Below are 23,457 nucleotides of genomic sequence, written 5' to 3'. Positions count from 1 at the left end.
ATCCGCTTCAGAGTTTGTAGGATTAGTTGGTGACTTAGTATGTAAACTTTTTCCTCCACTTTGTATATATATATATGTATCAAATTAATGAAAAAATATAGGTCATTTTTTCAGCATGTTTCCCCATTCACTTTCCTCCATATTCTTCTATTTTTTGCAGAAATTTAATCCACTCATATCTCAACAGCCTCAAACTCCAGCTTTAATAACTGATGCATATGAAGAGGGACCAATGCTTATTTCTCGAGGTTTGGACTTCAAAACAAGTATTGTAATCTATAATCATGGTCGTGGTCAGAGAGGAGGACAACTGCCTCACATGCCCCCTCTTTTACTCTGAAAAGAGAAAGAAAGAACAAAACTAATCTTCTCTCTCTATCGATGAAGGAAGAGGGAAACAAACCTAAAAACCTTCGTTGAAAAGGGAATTGTGTGGTCTAGGTCCGAAGAAAAAGAATATATGGTGATATAAACCTTCCTCACCTGCCCCCTTTTTCACTCTGAAGAACGAAAGAATGAATGAATTAACAAAACTGATCTTCTTCTCTCTCTCCCGATGAAGGAAGAGAGAACCAAAGTTAAAAACCTTCGTTGAAAAGGAAACCGTGTGGTCTGGGTCGGAAGAAAAAGAATATATCAGTGATATAAACATGTTAGAAAGAAAAGATAAAACATATAGAAGTTGTTGCAGGTGGTTCGAAGAATATACTGGTGATATAAACATGTTAGAAAGAGAAGATGAAACATGTAGAAGTTTCTGTAAGTGGTTTTGAGGTGGAATATGTTAAAATCAATCTTTTGCTCATGAGGTTGGTCTTCTAGTTGCTGCTTGTTGAACACTGGAGAATTTTAGAGAGACTTATTAGGGACTAATATGAGTTATGAATTACTGATATTTACTATAAAAATATTTTTTAGGTGAAAACAATGTTTGATTCTTTTTTTTCCTGTAAAGTATTAATTACTATAATTATTATAATTATTCAAGAATAATAAAGAATTTTCCTGAAATCTTTAGTAATTTATTGGGGAACAATTAGTTTGATTTTAATTATTTTTGTAATACCCCAAGCCCGGAATTTAGCATCGGGATGACAAAAATTATCTTAATAATAATTTTGAAAATTTTACATTTTATTTTTTTTAGAATTTTTTGAGTTATATGCATTTTTAACGCGTTTGAAACAATTTTAAAAAGTCAGAGGTTAAACTGTAAATAAAGAGAGAATATATTTGAAATAAAAAAAATAAGGACCAAATCATAAATAAGGAAAATGTGGCCACGTGGGATAACCACATCAACAGCGCGACAAATCATTGTGTGCCACGTAACGGACATGTTAGCCCAGGTCCACGCGGGAAGCCACGCGGTTGATTCGCGTGCCAGGCTGATCAAACAGCTCAGGGCCTCTCCCGTGCGTGTGAACAGTCATGATCGATTCTCCGAATAAGCTTGATCGAATGGCCGCGTGCCTCCAATTGGAAGGTCCATATCAATTTTTCCATTAGGCAAGATCAAATGGTCTTTGCTACTCCACATGTCCTGCACAGACGACCCAGATTGAAGATTATGAAGTATTTAAACCTCGCTACCCGGCTCCTTAAAAGCTTAGCTGCCGAGACCACAAGAGAAGAAGATGAAGGGTGGGTGGAAAGTGAACCATTTGTTGGAGGAGAGGAAATTGGTCACCGCCGCCATTGCATTGGAGACCCAAACCGACGTCAGTAAGTGAATTTTTTCCCATTCGTCCCGTTTTTCCATTCTAAACTACCTTAAACCTTTATCGATGCTGGAAAACCAAAGGCGAAGCCAGATACAGAGGGCGGAGCTCGGCTGAGCCGCTGTACCCGAAACCAAAAAATCCCTCTGTGAGCCTCGAACCCTTTTCCCATACCCTTTCGTTTCTCAACCATAAGTTATCTAACATATTTTTAGTGCAGGACAATCGAAGGAGGACTGCGACCATGAGGGAGGAGTAGTGGAGCTGCCGCACCAGAAACCGTAAATCGCTAATAAGTTTTGGTTTTCCTTTTTTTTCCACCAACAAAAGCCATTTAACCTTAAATTGCGCAAAATTTCACCCAAAACTGGCTGAAACCAGCCTGGCCGAGAGGGGGAGCTGCCATAGGTAGTAGGACCGGTGGCGGAGCATGGCGGCACTGCCGTGCTGGAACCCTAAAACTGGCCCCTGGGAAAATTTTGACTCTTTTTGGTAATTTTTTGCGTATTTCTATGATATTTAACGCATGTTTTAGTTTTTACAAAAAAATCTAAGAAATCTGAGAACTAGGAACTGCCGAAAAGTGTAGTGAAAAAGATAATTTTTTAGACACCGACCTGAGGTAAGAATCTATTACCCTTTCTCCCATTACGGTTAAATTAAAGTTTAAATAAATGATAAACAAAAAATTATAAAAGTTGGCGACCCCTTAGTTAATTAAATACAGGTTACTGATGGAGCCAATAAACGATGAATGTATAATTGTACCTAGCTTATATGTGTTGCCTATTTGTCGTCATATTGTTTTACTTGCGTACTGTTACTTCGTGTACTTTAATTTATTTATTTTAATTGCTCTTTTTATTTATTTAGTTTATTTAACCATTTTCATTTTTATCCGTTAACTTAGTTTGAAACCAATGTCTTAATTACGTTTTCTTGAATTATTAAGTATTAATTTATATTGCCTATTAAATGATCGTCCTATTATCCTGTAATTTTGAAATGTGAGTGTTGTATGTATTTGAGGGCTAAATAGTAATGGGGACTAGTATGTGTATGTAACGTGCCAAAAATTTAAAGGAATTTACTGGGTGTCATAGAAAATGATGTACAGACTTGGTACATAGGGTAAACGCTGTCGTGGACGTTATCTTCAGTCTGACGGGACTGAGGAATCCCATACCAAAAGAGGTTGGAAATTATTTGATTATGCTAATTGTCGAACGACATATTGAAACGGTAGTGTGTTTGACGCCCATTACCAGACGGGGTATGGAGACGACCAGTTGATTAATACAATAGTTGATTAATAGAATAGATACTTGGTCCACATGTAGTGGGAACCCCTATGGACCCCTAGTAACACCAGTAAGTAAGTAAAAAGGTAAGAGTTGATTATTATTGGTCTTTTATAATATATGATGAGAATTACTATTATGCTTCTTTTCTTCATAAATGGTATCTGAGAACTTAAAAGGTGAGTGAGAAATAAATATTTTTAAGTTAAATAAATTTACTTAAGAAAGAAAAATATGCTTCATTGATTGTTTTACGATTTCTACAAACATTTGATTTTTTCATACCGGTAGTAAAATATTGATATTCTTACTAAGATAATATAGTTCATCCTTTATTATTAATCATTTTATATCAGAACGACCAAAATCTGGATCCTGAACAACAAAAAAATTAGCAAAAAGGTTGCCTCCCATTTCTCCCAGTTATGCTGTGAAGGTTAATCACATAAGTTTTCGGTTTACATTTTTCTTTCTTTTATATTTTTCAATATGTGTTCTCGTAGTTCTATTGAACATTCTAATTAAAGTGTACAAGAAATGTGTCCCCAAATTTTAAATTATTTTTGTAAAACTAATAAATTTTAATATTATTATTTACCTAATTGTGAGTATTTACAATTTTTTTTTAAAAATTATTACCTAAATAATTTATAACATATAAGTTAGTTGTAACAAATATTTTCGTTAAAAATTATATTCGGTTAATGATAGCACAAGTGGTGTATCAAATTTATTTAGTTTTTACTTTTGATGTTTTTAATTAAAAAATATATCACTAATTCAAAATATTTCTGTTTTTGTGGTGGCTAAATTTTATTTTGGGATAATAGAAACATAAAGATGTTTTGATAAGTAGAGATTTACAACATATTTGGCTGGTTAAATGAAAACTATAATGTAATAGTTATTAATTAGGAAAAGAATGTGTTTGTAATGAAATTGTGATTACGTATTAATTAAATATATATTATTATAAGATTTTATGTACTATTTTAAATTTTTAATTTTATAAATTAAAAAATGCCAAAAGAAAGTGTCCTTAATTTTTCACATAATCTTCTATTTATTTTATTTTATCATATTAGTAACTAAAAAATGTAAAGAGAAAAAATAAAATAAAAAATTGAAAGAAAAAATATTGAATTTTAATTTAGTTTTGCTCTTCCCCTTCCTCTGCTTATTTTTCGTCGCACGGGCCAGGCCTGGAAATAAACTAAACCAGGCCTGAAAAACAACCCAGCCCGAGCCATTCTCTCATCTTTTTCTTGAGACCCAGCCCACACGAGGCCCTGCAAATACTCTTTATAAAAACGTTCCCCTTTCCCTCTTCCTTCGTCGACAGAGGGAGAAGAGATTAGTGTTTTGTTCCTTCTTTATTTCTTCAGAGTGAAACAGGGGGCAGGTGAGGAAGGTTTTTGAACTTTGGTTATTTCATACTTCATCGACAGAGAGAGAAAAAATCGGTTTTTTTTTCCTTTCTTTTTCAGACTAAAAGAGGGGGCAGGTGAGGCAGTTGTCAGAGACGATGATGATGGTGAATGATGATGCTATCAATGACGATTAATTCAAATTAATGAGTCGTCGCAAGAGGTAAAGAGGACGCAGATTTTGAGGGAGGTTCTTAGAGGGTCTGAAGAGCTTTCCTTTCCTTTGCACGATTGAGACGGAGGAGGAGGAATTTAGGGAAGCAAACTACCGGAAAACAGAAGGGGTTTTCTTCGGGAAGAAAGGGAAACATAAATAGATAGGAAGAAGGGAGACCCGAGAGTATGTTCCCTCCTATACCCTTTTTCTTTATATTCTTTTGGGAATTTTTGAAGTGTTTTGTAAAATTAATCTGAGATTTTTGCATTCTTTTTGAGTTTGGTATGGCATTTGGTATAATCCTTTTCAGTTGGGCATTATGTGATTTCATGGCTGTGTAATCTTGATTCTGAGACTCCTTATTTGTCACACCGACTTGAATATATTGAAACAGTTTTGATTTTGAATTGGTGAAAATGGTTAGTTTAATTGTTTATGGAAGAATTTATATTTGTAGCTACTTTTTTGTGTTGTGTTTCTGAATGGCATTGAATCAGTGGCGACTTCTTCATTGTTGTGTTATATTTCCCCTGAATTTCTGTTGAATAGGTCAATCTAATAACTAGTGTTATCCTGTTTACAATAAGATCAGTGGCAAGTCCTTTTTTTTTTTTTCTTTTTGGGAGTTTCGCACTGCATCACTGTGATGGCTTCTTCGACTTGGCATTTTGAATGCACTTGTTATAGTCTCTAGAAAGGCTTGTATCACAGGCTACCTATTAGTTCCTTTTTTATTTATACAATATGCTTTTTATCATATCCATGAGTGAAGTTTGTAGATTTATTTACGTTTTGAGGTGTATACTTTATTCTTATTGGTGTATTGTATTGATCATTATAAGCAACTCTGTTCATGAATTATAAATTTTATATTTAGATAATGGATAATAAGATTTTTAGTTAAGGGCTGTTTTTAAATTTATTGCATCTTATGATAAAATGTATTTGTTTGAATGGTTACAGATGGAGGATATGAACATTGATTTTGTGGTAGACATACCAGACACTCCTGATAGAATAATTTCATGCCAAACCAACACTGGGGAGCAAACTAGAAGAGATAGTAATTCAACAGTACTTTGTCTTTCAAGAAATTCTGGTCATATAGATGAAGAATGTTTTAATCAGCTAAAGGACAGTGGCATAGTATTTGAAAACGGGCAAGATAAAATACTTCATTTTCATCATCGGAAAGTTCCCAGGTCTGAAACCGAGGGTCGTAACAAGGATGCTGCACTTTTATTTAGGAAAGCAGCTGTGGACAAGAACTCTGGGCATGAAAAAATGCATTTCAATGAAATACAGCACGTGGATAAGGAGAAAGCTACTTGTCCTCAGTTCCCTTCTAAGTTATCTGCTTTCCAAAAAGGTAAGAATGTTGCAGATTCAAACCAACACAAAATGCAAGACCATGTACTTGGAATGTCCTTCCCGCAGAATTCATCTAAAAATTTTCCAATTGAAGGGATCAGAGAAGCTCAAAATGGAAAAAATGGTGGTTCTTCATTACTTGGTGGTCGAAGTTCTCGCAAGACTGTTGGCATTGCATGTAAGGGGAAGGAGAAGATGGGTGGTATTACAAATGATATTTCAAATTCAGCTGCGGATAAAAAAGATGTTGATATGTCCAGTGAATCTCAACCTCAATTTGAGAAACGCCCATTACTGTCTCATCAGCCTATTAACCCCACTAGAGCCAATGGGCAGAGAAGATTGGTACGAAATGGTTGTATTTCTCCCCATGTCATCGCAGCTAGGGCTAAACAAGTAGTGGAACATCACTTGGACGGTAGTAGAGATAATGATATTGGACAGAGTCATAGTAGGAAGGTGGTTTCCAGTGATACCTCGCCGATAGATATCAGAGATATTGTCGCCGATGACAATGTTAGTAAAAAATTGAAGGGAAAGGGGGTATTATTCCACTCTCATACACTGAGAGAACCTGTTCGAGAAACTAATCACTTATCTTGCAGGTAAATTTTTATACAGTGGTCTTCCCTTGTTAAATTTATTTATTTGATTGAATAAAAAATCTCTTTTTTTTTGGAATATTACTCATTTTCATTTAACTTTATGACTGAAAGAACTTATTGTAAAGCTAGTTACTTGTCTTGCAGGTAAATTTCTACACAGTTATATTTCCTAGTTAAATGCATTTATTTTATCAAATAAATAATCTTTTTCTTTTGGGAGGGGTTGTTGGGCTTAACACCAATATGCAATGGATTTAGAAAAAGTCAGAAACCAAAATGTCTACAAGGTTCCAAGTGGATATTCTTGTTCTATCTATTAACTAGGTATTAGCTATTTTGACTATTTAGGTAGAAAGCATGAGCATAAGCTGAATAGTTAGCATGAAGAAATTTTCTTCTAAATAAGCTGTATGAATGATCATAAAAATTAACGATGATGTTGGGTTCATCAATTGTTTCTAGTTCAAACAACTTTTGCCCTATAAAATTTTGATCTTTAGCCGTCAGCTTGGGAATTATATAATTGTTTTACCATATTTATTTACTTCATGTGATTCTTTAGGCTCTAAATCTAGTATTAGTTTGCTCTATCTGGGTTGACTCAAAATTCTGCATCGACATGTTAACATTTTCCATCTTTGTATCTTTTTAGGGATGGCAACAAGCCGATCCTAGCTCAGTATTTGGGCATTTGGGTTTAATTTTTTCGAATTCTGTCAAGTCCGGATTTGCTTGAAGCTTGATCCAAACTTTGTTTCAGGTTTGAGGCTCGGTTTATTTAGAAAAACATAGAGTTTGGATCTGGCTAAAGGAGATTGTGGTAGAAAGCTAAATTTTGATGAGAGTCAAACTCGTAGTTGAGTAAGCTTAAACTATATAAAATCAAGTTCAATAAAAAGTTTGTTAGGTGTCCTTTATCATTGTGAAAAAAAATTAAAAATATTTTATATTTTAATAACATTAAAATAAATTTAATTTGTTAGTAGATAAGATGACGAATCTATAGGCTCAGGTCCAACTTATTTTGGCAAACAAACTCTTCTTCATGCTTGAGTCCAGCTCGAGTTCATTTATGATTGAACTCCGATCAAGTTTTGATTGAGCTGAATTCAACTAGTTTGGGAATGTGTTAAGCTCATTGCAAGTCCTATCTTTACTAATTTCTATTTTAAAAACATACTGAATTTATCACATGGTGTCATGACCTGGTTACGTGGTTCTGTTTTAACAAAGTATGTATTCGGGTTTGATATAAAGAGAGGGAGAGTGGGAGGAGAAATAGAAGGATTTGAGAGAGATAGAGTGAGAATAGCAAGAGGAAGAAATATAAAATTAGAGAGGAAAGATAGATATTGAAAGAGAGATAGAAATTTGAGGGAGATAATGATAATGTATTTAAAATATTTCATTAACTGGTGGATTACATAGATGAAAATAGGTGATTTATATAGAAAAGACAGATGCATGAATAAGTAAATAAAAAATCAATATTCCATGGAAGGCTAAAGGGTTGTAGAGGAAATTTCTATATTCATTGGATGAAGATAGAAGAGGGAGTGACTGGTTAGCTAAGAGTTTGAAAGGATCAAAGACCTCTTGGGTTTGAATTTTCTGCAGACATTTCTATAGTTCTTTTCGTGCCCCCCTTGCAAATTTTATATTTCCTAGTATATTATTCTCTATTTGCATTCAGATCCTTACACATGGCAAGTCCTATCTTTATTAGTTTATGTTTTAAAAACGAATATTGAAGTTATCACGTGGATACTCATTTTTTTAAAGGTTCTCATCTAAAGTGGTAATGTCTCTTCACAAGCTGTCTTAACAAATACTGTTGGTTCATGGCTTGCTTGCCTGCATCTATTTAGGATATGTTTTTGCTGCTTATGTCATGTTATGCATGGAAAGCCTAGTTATGGTCTTGCTTTTATTGTTGAGTTTGTTCATGTTAGAATATAACAAAATATATTACGGAATATTTTTATGTAATTATTAGTTGATGTTCTAGTATTAATAGGGTGATTTATGTTTTCACGTATAAACCCTTCTTCTATGTATATATACCTCTAACTCTATGTAATGAATGTATAAAATATTCAGAATTTCTTTCCCTAAATCTTACATGATATCAAAGCTAGGGTTAGGGTTAGGGTTTTAGGCGTCAAATTACATCAGATTAAAATTAGGTTTAAACAACCCATTTTCGACGCCAGAGGAAAACAACCACCGATCTTCGGACAGTTCAGAGTGCGGCCAGCACAGTGGTGTACGCGGGAGAAGCCGTGGAAGTAGTTCGCACGGCGGTTTGAGGCTGCGTGCGGCGGGATTGCCGGAGGAGAGCATCCCTGAGCGTCTTGGGTTCCCATTCGAGGAAAGAAGGCACAGAGGAGCTCGTTCAGCCGGTTCTGTGCATGAAGCCAGAAAGCAGAAGAAGGGAAAGCTACAACGGAGGAGATCGTGTGATAGCAAGCTATTCTCCGCTTTTTGATACGATTTAGGGCATTTCGGCGAGCGTTATTATGGATCAGGGTGTTCATTAGGGTTTTGTGGTGATTTTCGGCTGAAAGGAGGAATTTTAGTGTTTTCTGGCGGCGGCGCATGGTTTTCCGGCGGTGGCACATGAACTTCAATGGCAGCGTGTGCGGCAGTGCGTGAGCTCGGTGGTAGCAGTGTGGTTCTCTTGGGTTTCCGTGTGTGAGGAAGTATTCTGTTTTCTCAAAATTACTGTCTCATTTGCAGTCTTTTTCGAGTATCTTTGACTGTTGTGTTTTAAGTATTCTGAGTGACATATTTCTTATAATTCCTGAATTGAAATGGATATTGTCTGCTACTACTACCGTGAATAAGGGCATATAAAACGGTATTGTAAGAAATTGCAGAATCACAAGATACAGACCGCTAGTATTGTTACTGTTATTGCTAGCTCATCTTCTAAAAGAAGTATTATGATTTCAGCTGACGAGTATGCTAAATTCACTCAGTATCAGGAATTTTTAAATAAATTTTTTGCTTTCGCTGAATTAGAGAAAAAATGTCTTATCTATTCGAATAGATGGGTAATTGATTCTGGTGCTACAGATTACATGACAGGTAATCCTAATATTTTTTCTAGTTTTCGACCATATAAAGCACATTTTTCTATAACTGTTGCTGATAGGTCGACTTATAACATTGTGGGGTCCGTGACTACAAAACCAATTTCATGTATTACCTTGTCATTTGTATTAAGTTTACCTAAAGTTGTCTTCAATATGATTTCTGTGAGTAAGTTGACTAAAGATTTGAACTGTTGTATTACATTTTTTTCTGATAACTGTGTTCTTCAAGATTTTACGACGAAACAGATTATTGGTAAAAAAAATATGTCAGATGATCTCTACATTCTTGATAGCTGGGTGTCTCGGCCGGTTGCATGCTCTAGTGTTACATCTCTATTTGAAGCACATTGTCAATTAGGACATCCCTCTCTACCTGTGTTGAATAAGTTATGTTCTCAATTCCATGATATACCTTTGCTATATTGTGAGTCATGACGGTTTGTAAAATATCATCGTAGTTCATCAGGTTTAAGAGTCAATAGACGAGTTGAGTATGCTTTTGAGTTGGTTCATTATGATGTTTGGGACCCCTATCCTGTTGTGTATAAAACAGATTTTAAGTGTTTTGTTACCTTTGTGGATGATTTTTCTTGAATGATTTGGATATATTTTATGAAAAATCGTTTTGAATTTTAATGTTTCTGTGCATGTATTGAGAAGTGATAATGTCAAGAAATATATATTAGACTCATTTCAGAACTATATGACTCAACACGAGATCTTTCACCAATTCTCGTGTATTGATACACCATCTCAAAATGGAATCGCTGAAAAAAAGAACAGACATTTATTTGAGACGGCTGGAGCGCTCTTGTTCCAAATGCAAGTCCCTAAGCAATTCTGGGTTGATGCTATTTCCACAGCATGTTTCTTGATTAATCATATATCATCTACAATACTTGATGGAGATGCTCCTTACAGTCTTCTTTTTCCAAACAAGTCTTTATTTCCGGTGTAATATAAGATATTCGGTAGTACTTGTTATGTGTGAGATGTGCGATCTAGTGTGACAAAATTGGATCCAAATGTCCTAAAATGTGTATTTTTGGGATATTTTCGCATTTAAAAAGGATACCGGTGCTACTCTCTAGATCTCAATAAATATTTGGTATCAACTGATGTGGTTTTTTCAGAGAATACATCGTTTTTCTCCTTATTGTCCAAATCTACAAGTCAGGGGTCGGACGATGAGTGACTCATTTATAATTTCACACCACGTGCCTTTGCTGAGCAAATAGATAATGGTATTTCTCTACATGATGTGCTTCCAACCTTACTTGAGCAAGTTGATGATTCCAGAAGACAACAAATTTGTGATACATGTCCTGCACTAGGTTCATCGTAATTTGATACTGCCTTACAGGACCTTGAGCTCTCCATTAATATTCGTAAAGGTAAATGTCAGTGCACTATTCCTTAGCCAATTTATTCCATTGCTAACTATGTTTTGTATGACTATCTGTCTCCCTCGTCTACTTCTTCTATTGCTTGTATAAAGTCAATTTCTATACCCAAGATAGTTAAGGAAGTTGCATTGCTAACTATGTTTTGTATGACTATCTGTCTCCCTCGTCTACTTCTTCTATTGCTTGTATAAAGTCAATTTCTATACCCAAGATAGTTAAGGAAGTTGCATGAGGAGATAAATGTTCTCGATGAAAATTATACTTGGGATTTGGTGGATTTACCCAAAGGAAAAAGGGTTGTGGGGTGCAAATGGGTTTTTTCAATCAAAGTAAACCTAGATGGTTCAGTAGCAAAACTTAAAACACGACTTGTAGCAAAAGGTTATGCTTAGACTTATGAGGTTGATTATTCTGATACCTTCTCTCCAGTGGCAAAACTTACATCTGTCTGTTTATTTATCTCAATTACAGCATCTCACAATTGGATTCCTGCATGGCAACCTTTTAGAAGAACTGTATATGGAGCAACCACCTGAGTTTGTTACTCATAAGGAGTATGAGAAAGTCTGTCATTTGAAGAAATTTTGTATGGACTAAAGCAGAGTCTCCATGCATGGTTTGGCAAATTTAGTGAAATAGTTATGGAATTTGGATTGAAGAAGAGCAAGTGTGATCACTCGGTCTTTTATAGATAGTCAACAGTTGGTCTTCTACTCCTTGTTGTCTATATTGATGATATTGTTATTATAGATGATGACTGTGCAGAAATATTCTCTCTCAAATCATTCTTACATCCCAACTTTCACACTAAACACTTAGGTCAGTTAAGATATTTCTTAGGAGTAAAAGTAACTAGAAACAAGAAAAAGATTTTCTTATCTTAGAGAAAGTATGTACTTGATCTACTTGCAGAAAGTAGAAAGTTGGGAGTTAAACCGCATAACACCCCAATAGTACCAAATGTACACCTTATTGAAGATGGTAGTAACTCCCTTGATGATCCGGAAAGGTATAGATGATTAGTTGAAAAACTGAATTATCTTACATTTACTCGTCCAGATATTGCATATACTGCCTGTGTTGTTAGTCAATTTATGTATACACCTACAGTCAAACATTGGGAGGCTTTAGAACATATTTTGTACTACCTAAAAGGTGTTTCAGAACTTGGTATACTGTTTAACAATCATGGGTACACTCACATTGAATGCTCTGCAGATGCTGATTGGGGTGGATTTAAAATTGATAGAAAATCCACTACAAATTATTGTGTTTTCATTGGTGGGAACGTGGTATCATGGAGGAGTAAGAAACATACTGTTGTGTCCCAATCCAGTACAGAGTTTGAATACAGAGCTATGGCTCAGTCTACATGTGAAGTCTTATGGATACAACACCTCTTAGTGGAAGTGGGTTTGAATCCTATATTACTTGCAAAATCCCTGGTGTGATAATTAAGTTGCTCTTCATATTGTCTCAAATCCGGTGTACCATGAAAGAACTAAACACATTGAAATTGATTGTCACTTCATTCGTGAGAAGATTCAGTAGAATTTGATTTTTACCAGTTATGTGAAAACATGGGAACAATTAGGTGATATATTCATAAAAACTTTGAATGGAACCCGAATTGAATATTTTCGTAACAATGTGGGTATGATCAATATCTATGCTTCAGCTTGAAGGGGAGTGTTAGAATATTACAAAATATATTATGAAATATTCGTATGTAAGTATTAATTAATTTCCTATCATTAATAGGGTGATTTATGTTTCCACATATAAATCTCTCTTCTATATATATATATATCTAACTCTATGTAATGAATATATGTAAATATTCAGAATTTTTTTCCCTAAATCTTACAGTTCAAAAGGGTGCATGGTTCTTTGTTTACTTAATTCTTTCAGCCTTTTGATCTAGCGGTCTTTTGTATGTTGCTTAACTTGATAACACTGATTACTTGTCCTATAAATCATGTGATATAAGTTTGTGTCTTTTTATTTTTATTAAAATTGATGCTGAAGAAGTTAGGATTTGTTGAGACTTGGCCTCTTAGGTCTTCATTGCGTTTAGGTGTCTATTATTTGTGCTTTTCCGCTGATTATTATGTTGTTCCTTGGGAATTAGATTTATGATTTTGTATTGTAAAGATTTATCCAATATGTACCCTACAAGGAAACATATAATTCTTCTAGTTCTTGTATGAGATAGGAATCTTGTTGTGACATCTGTTATAGATTTAAACTTTTGACATGGCAAAATCTTGGTGGATCTGTTTATTGTGTGTTGCTTCTAATTATTGGTAAGATAATTTCTTCAGTCCAAATCTTAATAAAGAGGAAGCTAATGCAACCGGTGATGCAAGTGGAGATATACTTGGATGCTTTGAAGGATTAGGTGGATGGAGAAGCACTCGCTATCGTACAAAGAAAACAGATCAATCACTATATAGCACATCTCAGCATCCTTCTGGAATAAACAATGTTGAGCGCATTGGTGACCCACAGATAATCGGAGAGAATGCGAGGGATAAAAGAAATACAGGTACATACAATTATTCTATTGATCAAGATGCAACTCAAACAGGTTTTAAGGTTGTGCCTGAACCTGATCAAACAGGTGAGCCTTTTTGTGTAGCTAACATAGTCACCAAAAGGCAGCAGAGGAATGGATTGAACTCAGAGAATCATGGTGCATGCGCTGGAAATGTTTCTGGTGAACAAGAAGTTGTTTTTCTTGGTTCTTCTGGGGAATCTTCTAATTCAAGATCATCCAAGATCTGGAATCATCATCATCAAATTATGCCTGGTTTAGTTTTTGAAGTTGATGATTCATCACCTGATGTGGTATGCAATCGTTCTCGAGGTACTATATGCAGTAACAGTGATGAATCTGATGCAAGGGCAAGACAAGTCGAAGCAGATGAGATATTGGCACGTGCACTCCAAGAACAGTTATATCAAGAAGCAACAATATCTGGTGGAGACAACGAGGTTGCTTTTGTCATAAATGGAAAATTTTCTTTTTTAATTCCTCAGATAAATGTCAAGTTTTGTATGTTTATTGGCTTTTAAACAGGTTGATGAAAGTGTTGCGTGGGCACTGCAGCAGGAGGAGAATCTAGTTGTTCCTGGTTCTAGTCATAATCGCCATAGAAGAGAGCATGTACTTGATCCTTATCATTTTTCTTACATTCATAGCTACCATGATACCAGCAGTAACTATATTTAGCTGGTGTACCATTTATTACCTGTAATAGCATCAATAAGTCATAGCCATGGCAATTGAAGCTAGAAGTTAGTTTTTGTTAAAAGCTATCCGCTTAGAGAGCAAGATTAGTAAGACTAATGGGAAACTATTTGAGAACTTTTGCATAGTCATCGGAACATACTTCTGAGGAGTATGTTCTAAATTTTTCTGTGTATGGAATGTGTTTTTCTTTCTCAAGTATATAGACTAATATACATACATATATATATATATATATATATAATAGTTTGGGATCATTCATAAACTGGCTTTTAAAACTTTTAGCCTCTAGTCATAATCACCATACAGCACAGTCTGTAAAGTGGTCATTATCACTATCATGAAATGCAGTATAGAATACATATTAGCAAGCGTACCATTTGTTCATCTGTAACAGTGTCGAGCAATTAACAAGTGAAGTTTAGAAGTTAACTTTTGTTAAAATCAGTCAATATTTCACTATGTAAAAGTGTCTAATAGGAAGGAAACTGGTAAAACTAATGAGGTACCATTTGGGACCTTTTGCTTATTTAAGGAGCATGTTCTAAATTTTATCTGTGCATACTAGAATGAACATTTCCTTTCTAAAGCATATATACTCGGGATGATTTATGCAAGCTCTGCTTTTTTTTGGAGTGCTTCTCTTGCAAAGAAATTTATCACACTATCTTCTTCGTGTTTATTTCAATGCTTTTAGATATGCCTTCTACATCTATTGTAGAAAGTTCCATAAACTTTCTTCTTATTGTAGGAAGCTGTTCCTTGTAGTGATAACTTGTGTTTTCTAAACAGAGAAGCTCTTCAATACCTCGTTTGCGCAGACAACTCCAGACACAGTCTTTGCCGGGTTCTTCAAATCGGAGAGTATCCCAGGCTCAAGCTTCCACTCCTGTTAGAATGAGGCAATTTAGGAGTCGCTTTTCTGGCCGGGCGCCTGCAGCATCATCTAGACCAAGGAACTTCAGGTTCCCTGCACATATGAATTTAGAGATGGTAACTCCTGAAGCCTCCTTATGCGAGCTTTATATGTAATGAGTACAATTGAGGACACTCAGCAGTTCAAATTATTGTTTTTTTCCCCGTTTTTTAAAGTTGGATGTTGTGACTGACATTGATCTCTGTCTTTCAGAGACTTGATATATTGGAGGAAATGGAGGCTGCACTTGAGGACCTTGGTGATCCTTTGAGCATGACCAGTCACTTTCTCCAAATCCAACGTGATTTCAATGCGTAAATAACTTTCTTCTTCTTTTCTTTTTCTTGTTGGCTTCATTTTTTCTCTCTAAGTTGTTTGCATACTGTGGTGGATTAGATTCATATTTCTGTGTGCAACATTTCATTCTAAATTTTTTTAATTTTATGCGATCAATATTTATTGACGTTCCTTCAAGAGAGAATTGTAGTTTTGACTGAAGTCTTCACTTTATTATTTTCTTGCAGAACTCTAGATCATGTAATAAAGCATGCTACCACCTAGCTTTGCTCTTTCTCTAGTGTTTATACTGATATTTCACTTTGCTGATGATCCTGACCTTAATTTACCCATTTGAGTTCGACAATAGGATTTATTTTCTGAATATGGCGACTTTGAACATGCTGAAACTGGATAGTTTTACCAATTTTAGGTGATATTTGACTTAAGAGGCCATTCTATCCTCATCTCACCTTATTAAGAATATGTTAAAACTGATGATAGTGAGACTTTGGCTTTTTTTTTTCGAGTTTAACTCGGGTCTTGAGGATCATAAAAGAAAGGAAGACAAGATTATGATGGACGAGGTAATGCAGAATGAGTTTAATTTATTCCAAATTAAGATTTTCTTATTCTGCATTATTTTTACCCACTTGGTGAAAACTCAAAACTCAAATTTTGAACTTTGTGAAGCATCAAAACAAAAAGGATCGAACAAACTCTCTAATATCTTCAAAAAGTCTGAGGCTTTTTATCCTAAAAAGATAAAGATTTAGGATGCATCATTTTCTAGTGACACCTTACTTTTAGATTCGGAGCTCAACAATTTTATTAGTCATTTGGATTTTATTTTTTGAAGTAAATGGAATTCCAATAGATAAGATGCAAGTTATCAAGTTCTCTTATTTTTCTTGTTTGTTTTATGCAGAAATGATTATGAAATGCTATTGGCTCTTGATGAGAACAATAACCAACATGTTGGGGCATCTGTCAATCAAATTAATAGTTTACCTGTGTCTAAAGTGCAGGTACAGTTTTTATGATCATTTATGCCAAAATTAAAATCATTAAACTTGGAAGCTTTCTCAAAATTCTCAGGATTTATTGTCAATTTGTTTTTTTTCCCCGCTCTCTTTCTTAACACAGACTGATGCTTTCGGAGAAGATTGTGCAATTTGTCTAGAGACCCCAACTACTGGTGATTCCATTCGTCATCTCCCTTGCTTACACAAATTTCACAAAGATGTGTGAATCCTCCCCCTCTTTTGTTGATTTAAGAAGCCTTTCACGCTCTTAATTATCAAGCATTTTAATTGTCATTTTGACGTTTGTGGCAGTGCATTGACCAGTGGCTCAGACAGAAATCATCATGTCCAGTTTGCAAATCATCAATAACTTCAAACTAGCATTCCCATTGCTTTAGAGAGGCAGATTGAGATGTTAAGTTTGACAAGCAATCTGGGTTAAAGGTAATTCTTGATTTATTTATGTTTTCTTCCTTTTTGATATTTTTGTAAAAAAAATTGTCTGCTTTGACACCAAGGAATACATTCTATTGTTTTAAAAAAAATTCATACTCTAATGGAGAACTACTTTTTAAGCATCCGTTAGGTGGCATATCATAAGTTTATAACTATTTGAATTAACATAGGGCCTAATGTTCAGTATGCATATGATTACCACAGGCCTTAATGTTCCCTGAACAAATATGGAGTGATTGATAACCATGTGGAGGATGAAAATGTTGATTAGCGGACATGGAACACGAGCAGACATGGGCTCTAGGCCCTTGCTGGTGTGGGTCAAGGGATCAATATCCCAATCATTTTGATATGTGCTAATGTGTTGCTATCTAATGCTCAAAACAGATTCAAGCTTGCATTTTTTTTTCTCACTGAGATCTTTTAGCAAGGATCTTTTGCAGGGTAGCTGTAATGTAGTTTGTTTTTTGCTTATTACCCAACCCAACTTCAGTTTTACAGTGAAATATGAATGGCAAAATGGTTCTTGATTACTGATAGTTGCAACTAGTGGTTTGTACATCACGTTCGATCTATGATGCTCGAAGTCTTGAAGATGATGAAAATCTACATAACTGAATTGTCTGTCAATTTTTTATTTATAATTCTATTTTTATAACTTTTTAAATCTAATTAGTCACTTGTTTGGAGAAAAAGAGAAATAAAAGTTCTCTAAACAAAATTGGTTAATGTAAAATATGGTAATATTAGAAGAAAGACAATATGATGCTGAGGTCTGTTATATTCATGCTGAAGATCACGTAGTTAAATGAATTTTAATACTGTGAAATCTTGCGTTATGCAGTAAAAGAAATTATGTTAGAGGCGTGTCCAATTGACAAGAATCTTCAATAATCTGGTTTGGTTTTTGTGTCACTTTAGATGTAAAGATTTACTGATGAGAGGAAAAAAATGTACTCTTCTTCACTACATTTATTGTTTTTCACTATTTAACGTTTTGAGAATTTTTGTTTGGTGTATTCACAAAATCCGCGCAATTGAAGGTGTGCTAGAATGGTTTAAACTCGTATAATTGAGATTTTTATTACCAACTTCAAGAAGAGATTGTTTCTATCATTTATCAAGTTTGAGAATTCTCAATTACAGACAGTGGTAAAAGATTGTTGTTTGAGCCCATCAATAATAGCAGTAAGGCTGATAAGCACTTCAAAAGTGAGACGAATTTTTTTTTTTTCTGAAGAAAAAATGGGTATCAACTTAAGGAGAATGCAATTGCATAGAACTTGTTTGTGAGTGGCGAAAGCATTTGTAGAAAAACTAATATTGGATTTGTTAAGACTAATTTTCTGAGTAGGAAAATGCTTCATAATTAAGGATATACTTAACGAATAAATTAGTCATTTCTTGATAATATAAAAATCATATTATTGCATGAGATTCATACTCCGGTGTTCAACCGACATTATTAATAGTAGCATAAACTTGAGAGAGTATGTATTCTATCGAGCATCTCTCGATAACAGCCCGCTATCTGCTTTACGGGCATTGCAGAGTTCGTCTGTACAATCACCCCTCTCAAAAACAGCTGCAGCACCCATTCCTGTGCCTGCAATTAAACCAAAACCCCCATCGTCAGCCACAAATTCAATTTCATTTACTTATTACATATATATATATATGCTCGTACATATATATATATATATATATATATATAGAGAGAGAGAGAGAGAGAGAGAAAGAGAAAGAGAGATACCTATGCACATAGATATCACTCCAAAGCGGCAGTCTCTGCCACGCCGCTTCATTTCATGCAATAAAGTGGCAACACACCGGGCACCTGCAACGGAAAACACATAAGACGATAAAAAAAAAACACATAGAAGCATAGTCTATATACCATGTTCCATCATTTGACAATTGTAGTTTTCATTGATGTTCAGCAAATTTTGCTATCCACAACAAGCCTCCATCATAATTATTCTTCATTCAAAGAGCTTTTCTTTTTTTTTTTCCAAGGAGAAAAACCAAATAGCTAAATTGACTATTCAAATGTAATCCAGAGTTGAAATTTGACACGAGGAACTGACATTGAGTATCATCAACAGGTCATCCGAGCTCATAAATCATGGTGGTGATTGATACCACCGCTAAGCAAGCAAGCACTTCAATCTATTTCATTTTTTGAATCAGGCAAAAGCTTAACACTTCAATCTATTTCAGTATTTGAATCATGCAAAAGCTTACTTTTTTCCCACCTCACAAATAAATTATTACACATCCAACGCAAACTGACACGCCGATCATCAAATGAATTAACTCATAACCACCTTATATTACTGAAAATGATTATCTCAAGAAAAGGGGAAACTCATCTCAACTATCCACAACAGCAAGCAGTTGCAGATGGACCAGAAAACATTTCAGGTTGTTAGACCAGAAACAAATCTGCATAACAAGAATTAAGAGAGAAAAAGCCTACACACTCTAGAAAGGTTACATAAAATACATCCTATCTCAATATTTAGAGAGGAACGTAGATTTGTATGGTTCATTAAAACATTTTCTGAAGCTATTACATAAAAACAAGAGATAACAGAAAACAAAAATATTATTTAGGAAATAAAAGTGAACTTAAATTTTATCAATTTAAGCGGACTCTCATTATAAGTGTAGATTTCAAATGATTTTTACACACATTCTACTTTCAGTTCAAATTTTTAAAATGTGAGTGAACCCATACATTAAAATATAATACTAACATGAAAGTTAGACGTGAAAAATTAACTAGAATAAAATAGGAATTAATCAACAGAGCCCTTAAATACCCTAAGTTTGTTAAATACCTGTTACACCCAAAGGATGCCCAATTGCCATTGCACCGCCATTAACGTTGATTTTTTCTGGATCAAGCTCCAGCTTTTTACGACAATATACAAACTGAGATGCAAATGCCTGTTCAAAGAGAAATTAGTGTTACCTTTACCGTAGAGGAACTCGAGACACAAATGTAAACAGGGGAACTTGAGACACAAACGTAAACAGAAAAAGTTGCTACCTCGTTAATCTCAAACAAATCAATATCATCCAGTTCTAGGCCTGCAGCCTTCACAGCAGCTGGAATGGCAACAGCTGGACCAATACCCATGATTGCAGGATCTACACCCACAGCTGCAAAACTCCTGCACCATCAAGAAATTCTCACATTTATTAGAACACCAGTAACACTTAACAATTAAACAGATGATTTCTTGACAGATATAACAAAATGAAACAAACAAGCTAATATTTTAATTGCTATAGCAGTTAGAGCTTAAAAGACACAACAGCACAAGTTAGAGTAAATCTAAGAAGGAAAAAACCCAGAGACAACTAGTTGGCCTCAGAAAATGCTTATGGATTATAACTAGGTCAAATCTCACGCAAAGGACAATATGGTTGACAAGTGCAATAGTTCAAGAAGGCACCAAGGCGTTGCCAGTTTCTAGAGCACACTTTAAAGCTGGCAGCAATCTTCAAATACAGTTTCAAAACTAAATAATATTAGCTACTCTTTAGCAATCTCATTAAATAACATCCAACTATTAGGTCCACCCATTAAGGGACAAAAAATGTTATGAATACGAAATTTTGGCTTACTTCTGAAAGAAATAGACAAAGAGTTTCAACTTGAGACAGACTCCTAATAGCAAGGAAGTGATTGATCCAAAAAGAATATTGAATCACTGTTGGGTGAGTGAGAAAGTGAATCACTGTTGGGTGAGTGAGAAAGTGTTTTTTGCATGCAAACTAGCAACTACTTTTTTTATGGTCAAAATGCACCGTAAAATTTCCATGAGGAATACTATTGTACATACTGGGTTTGTGTAACTGTAAGTACATACAATCTGTTTCCTTCTTAAATTGCTACAACTCTTCAGATAACACATGCCTCATTCATAGCATTACACACCTGAATACACCAAGGATAGGAAATCCTTTGCGAATTGCAACACTTCTCTTCATGAGGAGAACAGCTCCAGCACCATCACTCACTTGGCTAGAATTTCCTATGGTCAATATAAAATATTCAGTAAATTGATCCAACTTTTCAAACAGGAAAAGAAGAACGTATTCAGTGTCACACAATACCAGCAGTTGTACTCCCATCTTTCTTAAATACAGGCTTCAGCTTTGCTAGCCCAGACACAGAAGTGTCAGGACGAATTCCATCATCAACAGAGACTGTGATAGTTTTTTCTTCACCAGTTTTTGGGTCCACAATCTGCCCCAGTGAATGAATGTCAGTCCCCCGAAAACACAGTGTCAGAGACAAAGACACGACCTTTTCATCATTAAATTTCATCCTTAAATTTACCTTAGTAACTACAGGGATTATTTCATCCTTAAATTTACCAGCAGCGGTAGCAGCAGCTGCCTTCCTATGAGATTCAACCTAACAAAATAAACGAGGAAAATTAATATAGAACACTCTCACAGTTAAATGTTAGGACTGAATATTCTTTCAACTCACTGCAGCCTGATCCTGCTCCTGCCTTGTTACACCAAATCGTTGTGCAACATTTTCAGAAGTAACACCCATGGGAAGAAGGCAATTTTGAGCTTGCTCAAAGCTCTTTACCTGTAATATCAGCAAGAACGAATGGGAGGGATAAGAAATCCTACCAATCAAATCACTTCACCAAGTTAAAGAGGGGAAATATGGAGAGGAAGATCATACTTTTGGATTGACTGATCCTTCCCAAGCCATTGGATTAACTGTCATGGATTCCAACCCAGCCCCAATTCCTACATTGGAAGTACATAAGATGAAGGTACAAATTCACTTAGACAGTGCAAAAACATATTCTTAAGAATATTTACCAATGTCATAAAATCCTGCTTTGATAGCAGCAGCTACATCTGCAACTGCCTGAAGCCCAGACGAGCACTGCCTGTTCACAGTTCTTACGGGAACAGTCTCTATAACACATAATAGTGCATAAGCGGGCAACAAAAAAAATGACAAAGACAAATAGTTGCTGAATGATGCATTCAGTTAAAAAACAATACCAGGGAAACCAGCATAAAATGCGGCCATTCTGCATTCACTTGCTCTTTGAGATCCTGGAGCCAAAACCGTGCCAACAACAATGTCACCAACTTCACTTGGATTCAGATTTGTTTTCTCTACCACTGCCTGCACGAAGTACCATTTTTGTTTTGAGAGAAGAATGCAGGGGAAAAGAAATCAGATAATACAGAAAAGAAAATGAAAACCGCAAAGTAAAAGCATCAACTAACAGACCCTCAAAACAGGTGCAAGTAAATCATCAGCATGAGTATCCTTGAAACCACCTCTTTTAGATTTGCAAAGGGCTGTCCTATATGCTCTGCGGAACACGAAAACAGGAAATTTTTTGTCATAAATAGCAAATGAGACTTGCTCAAAACTTAAATTAATAGGTGCTAAACAAAATTCAACAGTTTATAAGCCAACGCATTAAAATATCAATAGCTTAAAGGAGCAACTTACGCCACGATCACCACATCATCCCCATACAAAGAAGTCCTTTGATATGCAGCACTGTCTCCGGCTAAACAGACTGATGCCTGATTGGGATTATAAAACATAAATCAATTCAAAAAGAGTATAAGAAAGAAAAGGAAACTATTTTGAGGTACACAACCACTAAGAACTTAAACAACAATTCCTCAAAAGAACTTAAACAACAATTTCTCAAAGAAAACAAAAAGGAAGAGCAATAGCAAAAAGGATATTAGTGGCTACATATTTTCATGGTAAAATATCATGTTCTGGAAGTCAGATGCAGCAAATAAAGGCTAGAAAACAGAACACGTCACAATTCAATCCGAACGTTAACTCATTCCAGAAGTTCCCAATCTCCAAGGAGCAAGTATAGACCCGAATTTCAGATCACATGTAAGAAAACCAATTCAATGATTAAGATCATCCCGTAAGATCAGCAAACCAAACAGATAAATTATGTTAAGCTACGTAAATCAGCAATACCTGATACTATATCTAATCAAATCAAAATGAATCAAAATTTCTACCGCACAAGAGATAAAAAGCATGTACAGATCATCAAACACGTTAAACGAGAAAAGAGAGAGAGAGAGAGAGAGAGAGAGAGGAGAATTCTAAAACACTACTCAAGCTATGGTAACCGAATCGGCATAGACTGAAAACTAAAGTAAAAAGGAAACCGTAAATATCAGAAGATGAAAGCAAGCGCACACGTACAGAAATTGATGACTCGAAACTGTGGGAAGAGGAAGGAGGAGGACGAAGATGCTCAAGCAAAACTCGCTGCCTCTCGATCGCTTTCTCCATAGCTTATTGTCTCGGCAAGCTAAACGCTTTCTGTTGCTCCCTTGTTCTATACCAGACAGGTTAGATGATGAGATGGTAAACTGAAAGAAATGAAGAAAATAGCCGAGACTC

At 35.1% G+C, this 23,457-nt stretch overlaps 2 protein-coding genes across 4 annotated transcripts; one reads left to right on the top strand and one right to left on the bottom strand.

Annotated features, from left to right (window-relative positions):
* The first annotated feature begins 4,274 nt into the window (after positions 1–4,274).
* LOC110813931 (RING/U-box superfamily protein) lies at positions 4,275–17,551 on the top strand. 3 transcript variants are annotated; one of them, XM_022041220.2, is made up of 12 exons: positions 4,275–4,424; positions 4,510–4,789; positions 5,570–6,582; positions 13,411–13,634; positions 13,710–14,083; positions 14,169–14,255; positions 15,132–15,332; positions 15,469–15,569; positions 16,460–16,559; positions 16,678–16,776; positions 16,869–17,000; positions 17,217–17,551. In XM_022041220.2, exons 3-11 carry the CDS (start codon positions 5,570–5,572, stop codon positions 16,935–16,937), a joined length of 2,268 nt encoding a protein of 755 aa, XP_021896912.2. In that variant the 5' UTR covers positions 4,275–4,424; positions 4,510–4,789; the 3' UTR covers positions 16,938–17,000; positions 17,217–17,551. The 3 variants fall into 3 exon arrangements, with proteins under 3 accessions (XP_021896912.2, XP_021896913.2, XP_088071490.1); XM_022041221.2 differs by having other exon boundaries at positions 4,347–4,789; positions 13,728–14,083; XM_088215364.1 differs by having other exon boundaries at positions 4,347–4,789.
* An 842-nt stretch (positions 17,552–18,393) lies between these two features.
* PKT4 (peroxisomal 3-ketoacyl-CoA thiolase 4) lies at positions 18,394–23,457 on the bottom strand. The gene is made up of 14 exons (XM_022041276.2): positions 23,257–23,457; positions 22,525–22,601; positions 22,297–22,381; positions 22,062–22,188; positions 21,873–21,971; positions 21,730–21,797; positions 21,523–21,630; positions 21,367–21,444; positions 21,141–21,273; positions 20,962–21,058; positions 20,068–20,191; positions 19,856–19,964; positions 18,766–18,849; positions 18,394–18,618 (listed from the first exon to the last, which is right to left on the bottom strand). The coding sequence occupies exons 1-14, from the start codon at positions 23,344–23,346 to the stop codon at positions 18,512–18,514; spliced, it is 1,386 nt and encodes a 461-aa protein (XP_021896968.1). The 5' UTR covers positions 23,347–23,457; the 3' UTR covers positions 18,394–18,511.

This window comes from Carica papaya, chromosome 3, assembly GCF_054855325.1.
Source record: "Carica papaya isolate Zhongbai chromosome 3, ASM5485532v1, whole genome shotgun sequence".
NCBI lineage: Eukaryota > Viridiplantae > Streptophyta > Magnoliopsida > Brassicales > Caricaceae > Carica > Carica papaya.
The sequence above is the reverse complement of the archived record's forward strand: the minus strand, read 5'-3'. Positions and strand labels throughout refer to the sequence as shown.

Coding starts and splice junctions, on each gene's coding strand:
- LOC110813931 (XM_022041220.2), top strand. CDS start 5,570: ATGGAGGATATGAACATTGATTTTGTGGTAGACATACCAGACACTCCT. Junction 14,084..14,168: donor TATCTGGTGGAGACAACGAG/GTTGCTTTTGTC, acceptor GCTTTTAAACAG/GTTGATGAAAGTGTTGCGTG. Junction 16,560..16,677: donor TACCTGTGTCTAAAGTGCAG/GTACAGTTTTTA, acceptor TTCTTAACACAG/ACTGATGCTTTCGGAGAAGA.
- PKT4 (XM_022041276.2), bottom strand. CDS start 23,346: ATGGAGAAAGCGATCGAGAGGCAGCGAGTTTTGCTTGAGCATCTTCGT. Junction 21,274..21,366: donor TAATCCCTGTAGTTACTAAG/GTAAATTTAAGG, acceptor TCACTGGGGCAG/ATTGTGGACCCAAAAACTGG. Junction 18,619..18,765: donor AGTGATATCTATGTGCATAG/GTATCTCTCTTT, acceptor GTTTAATTGCAG/GCACAGGAATGGGTGCTGCA.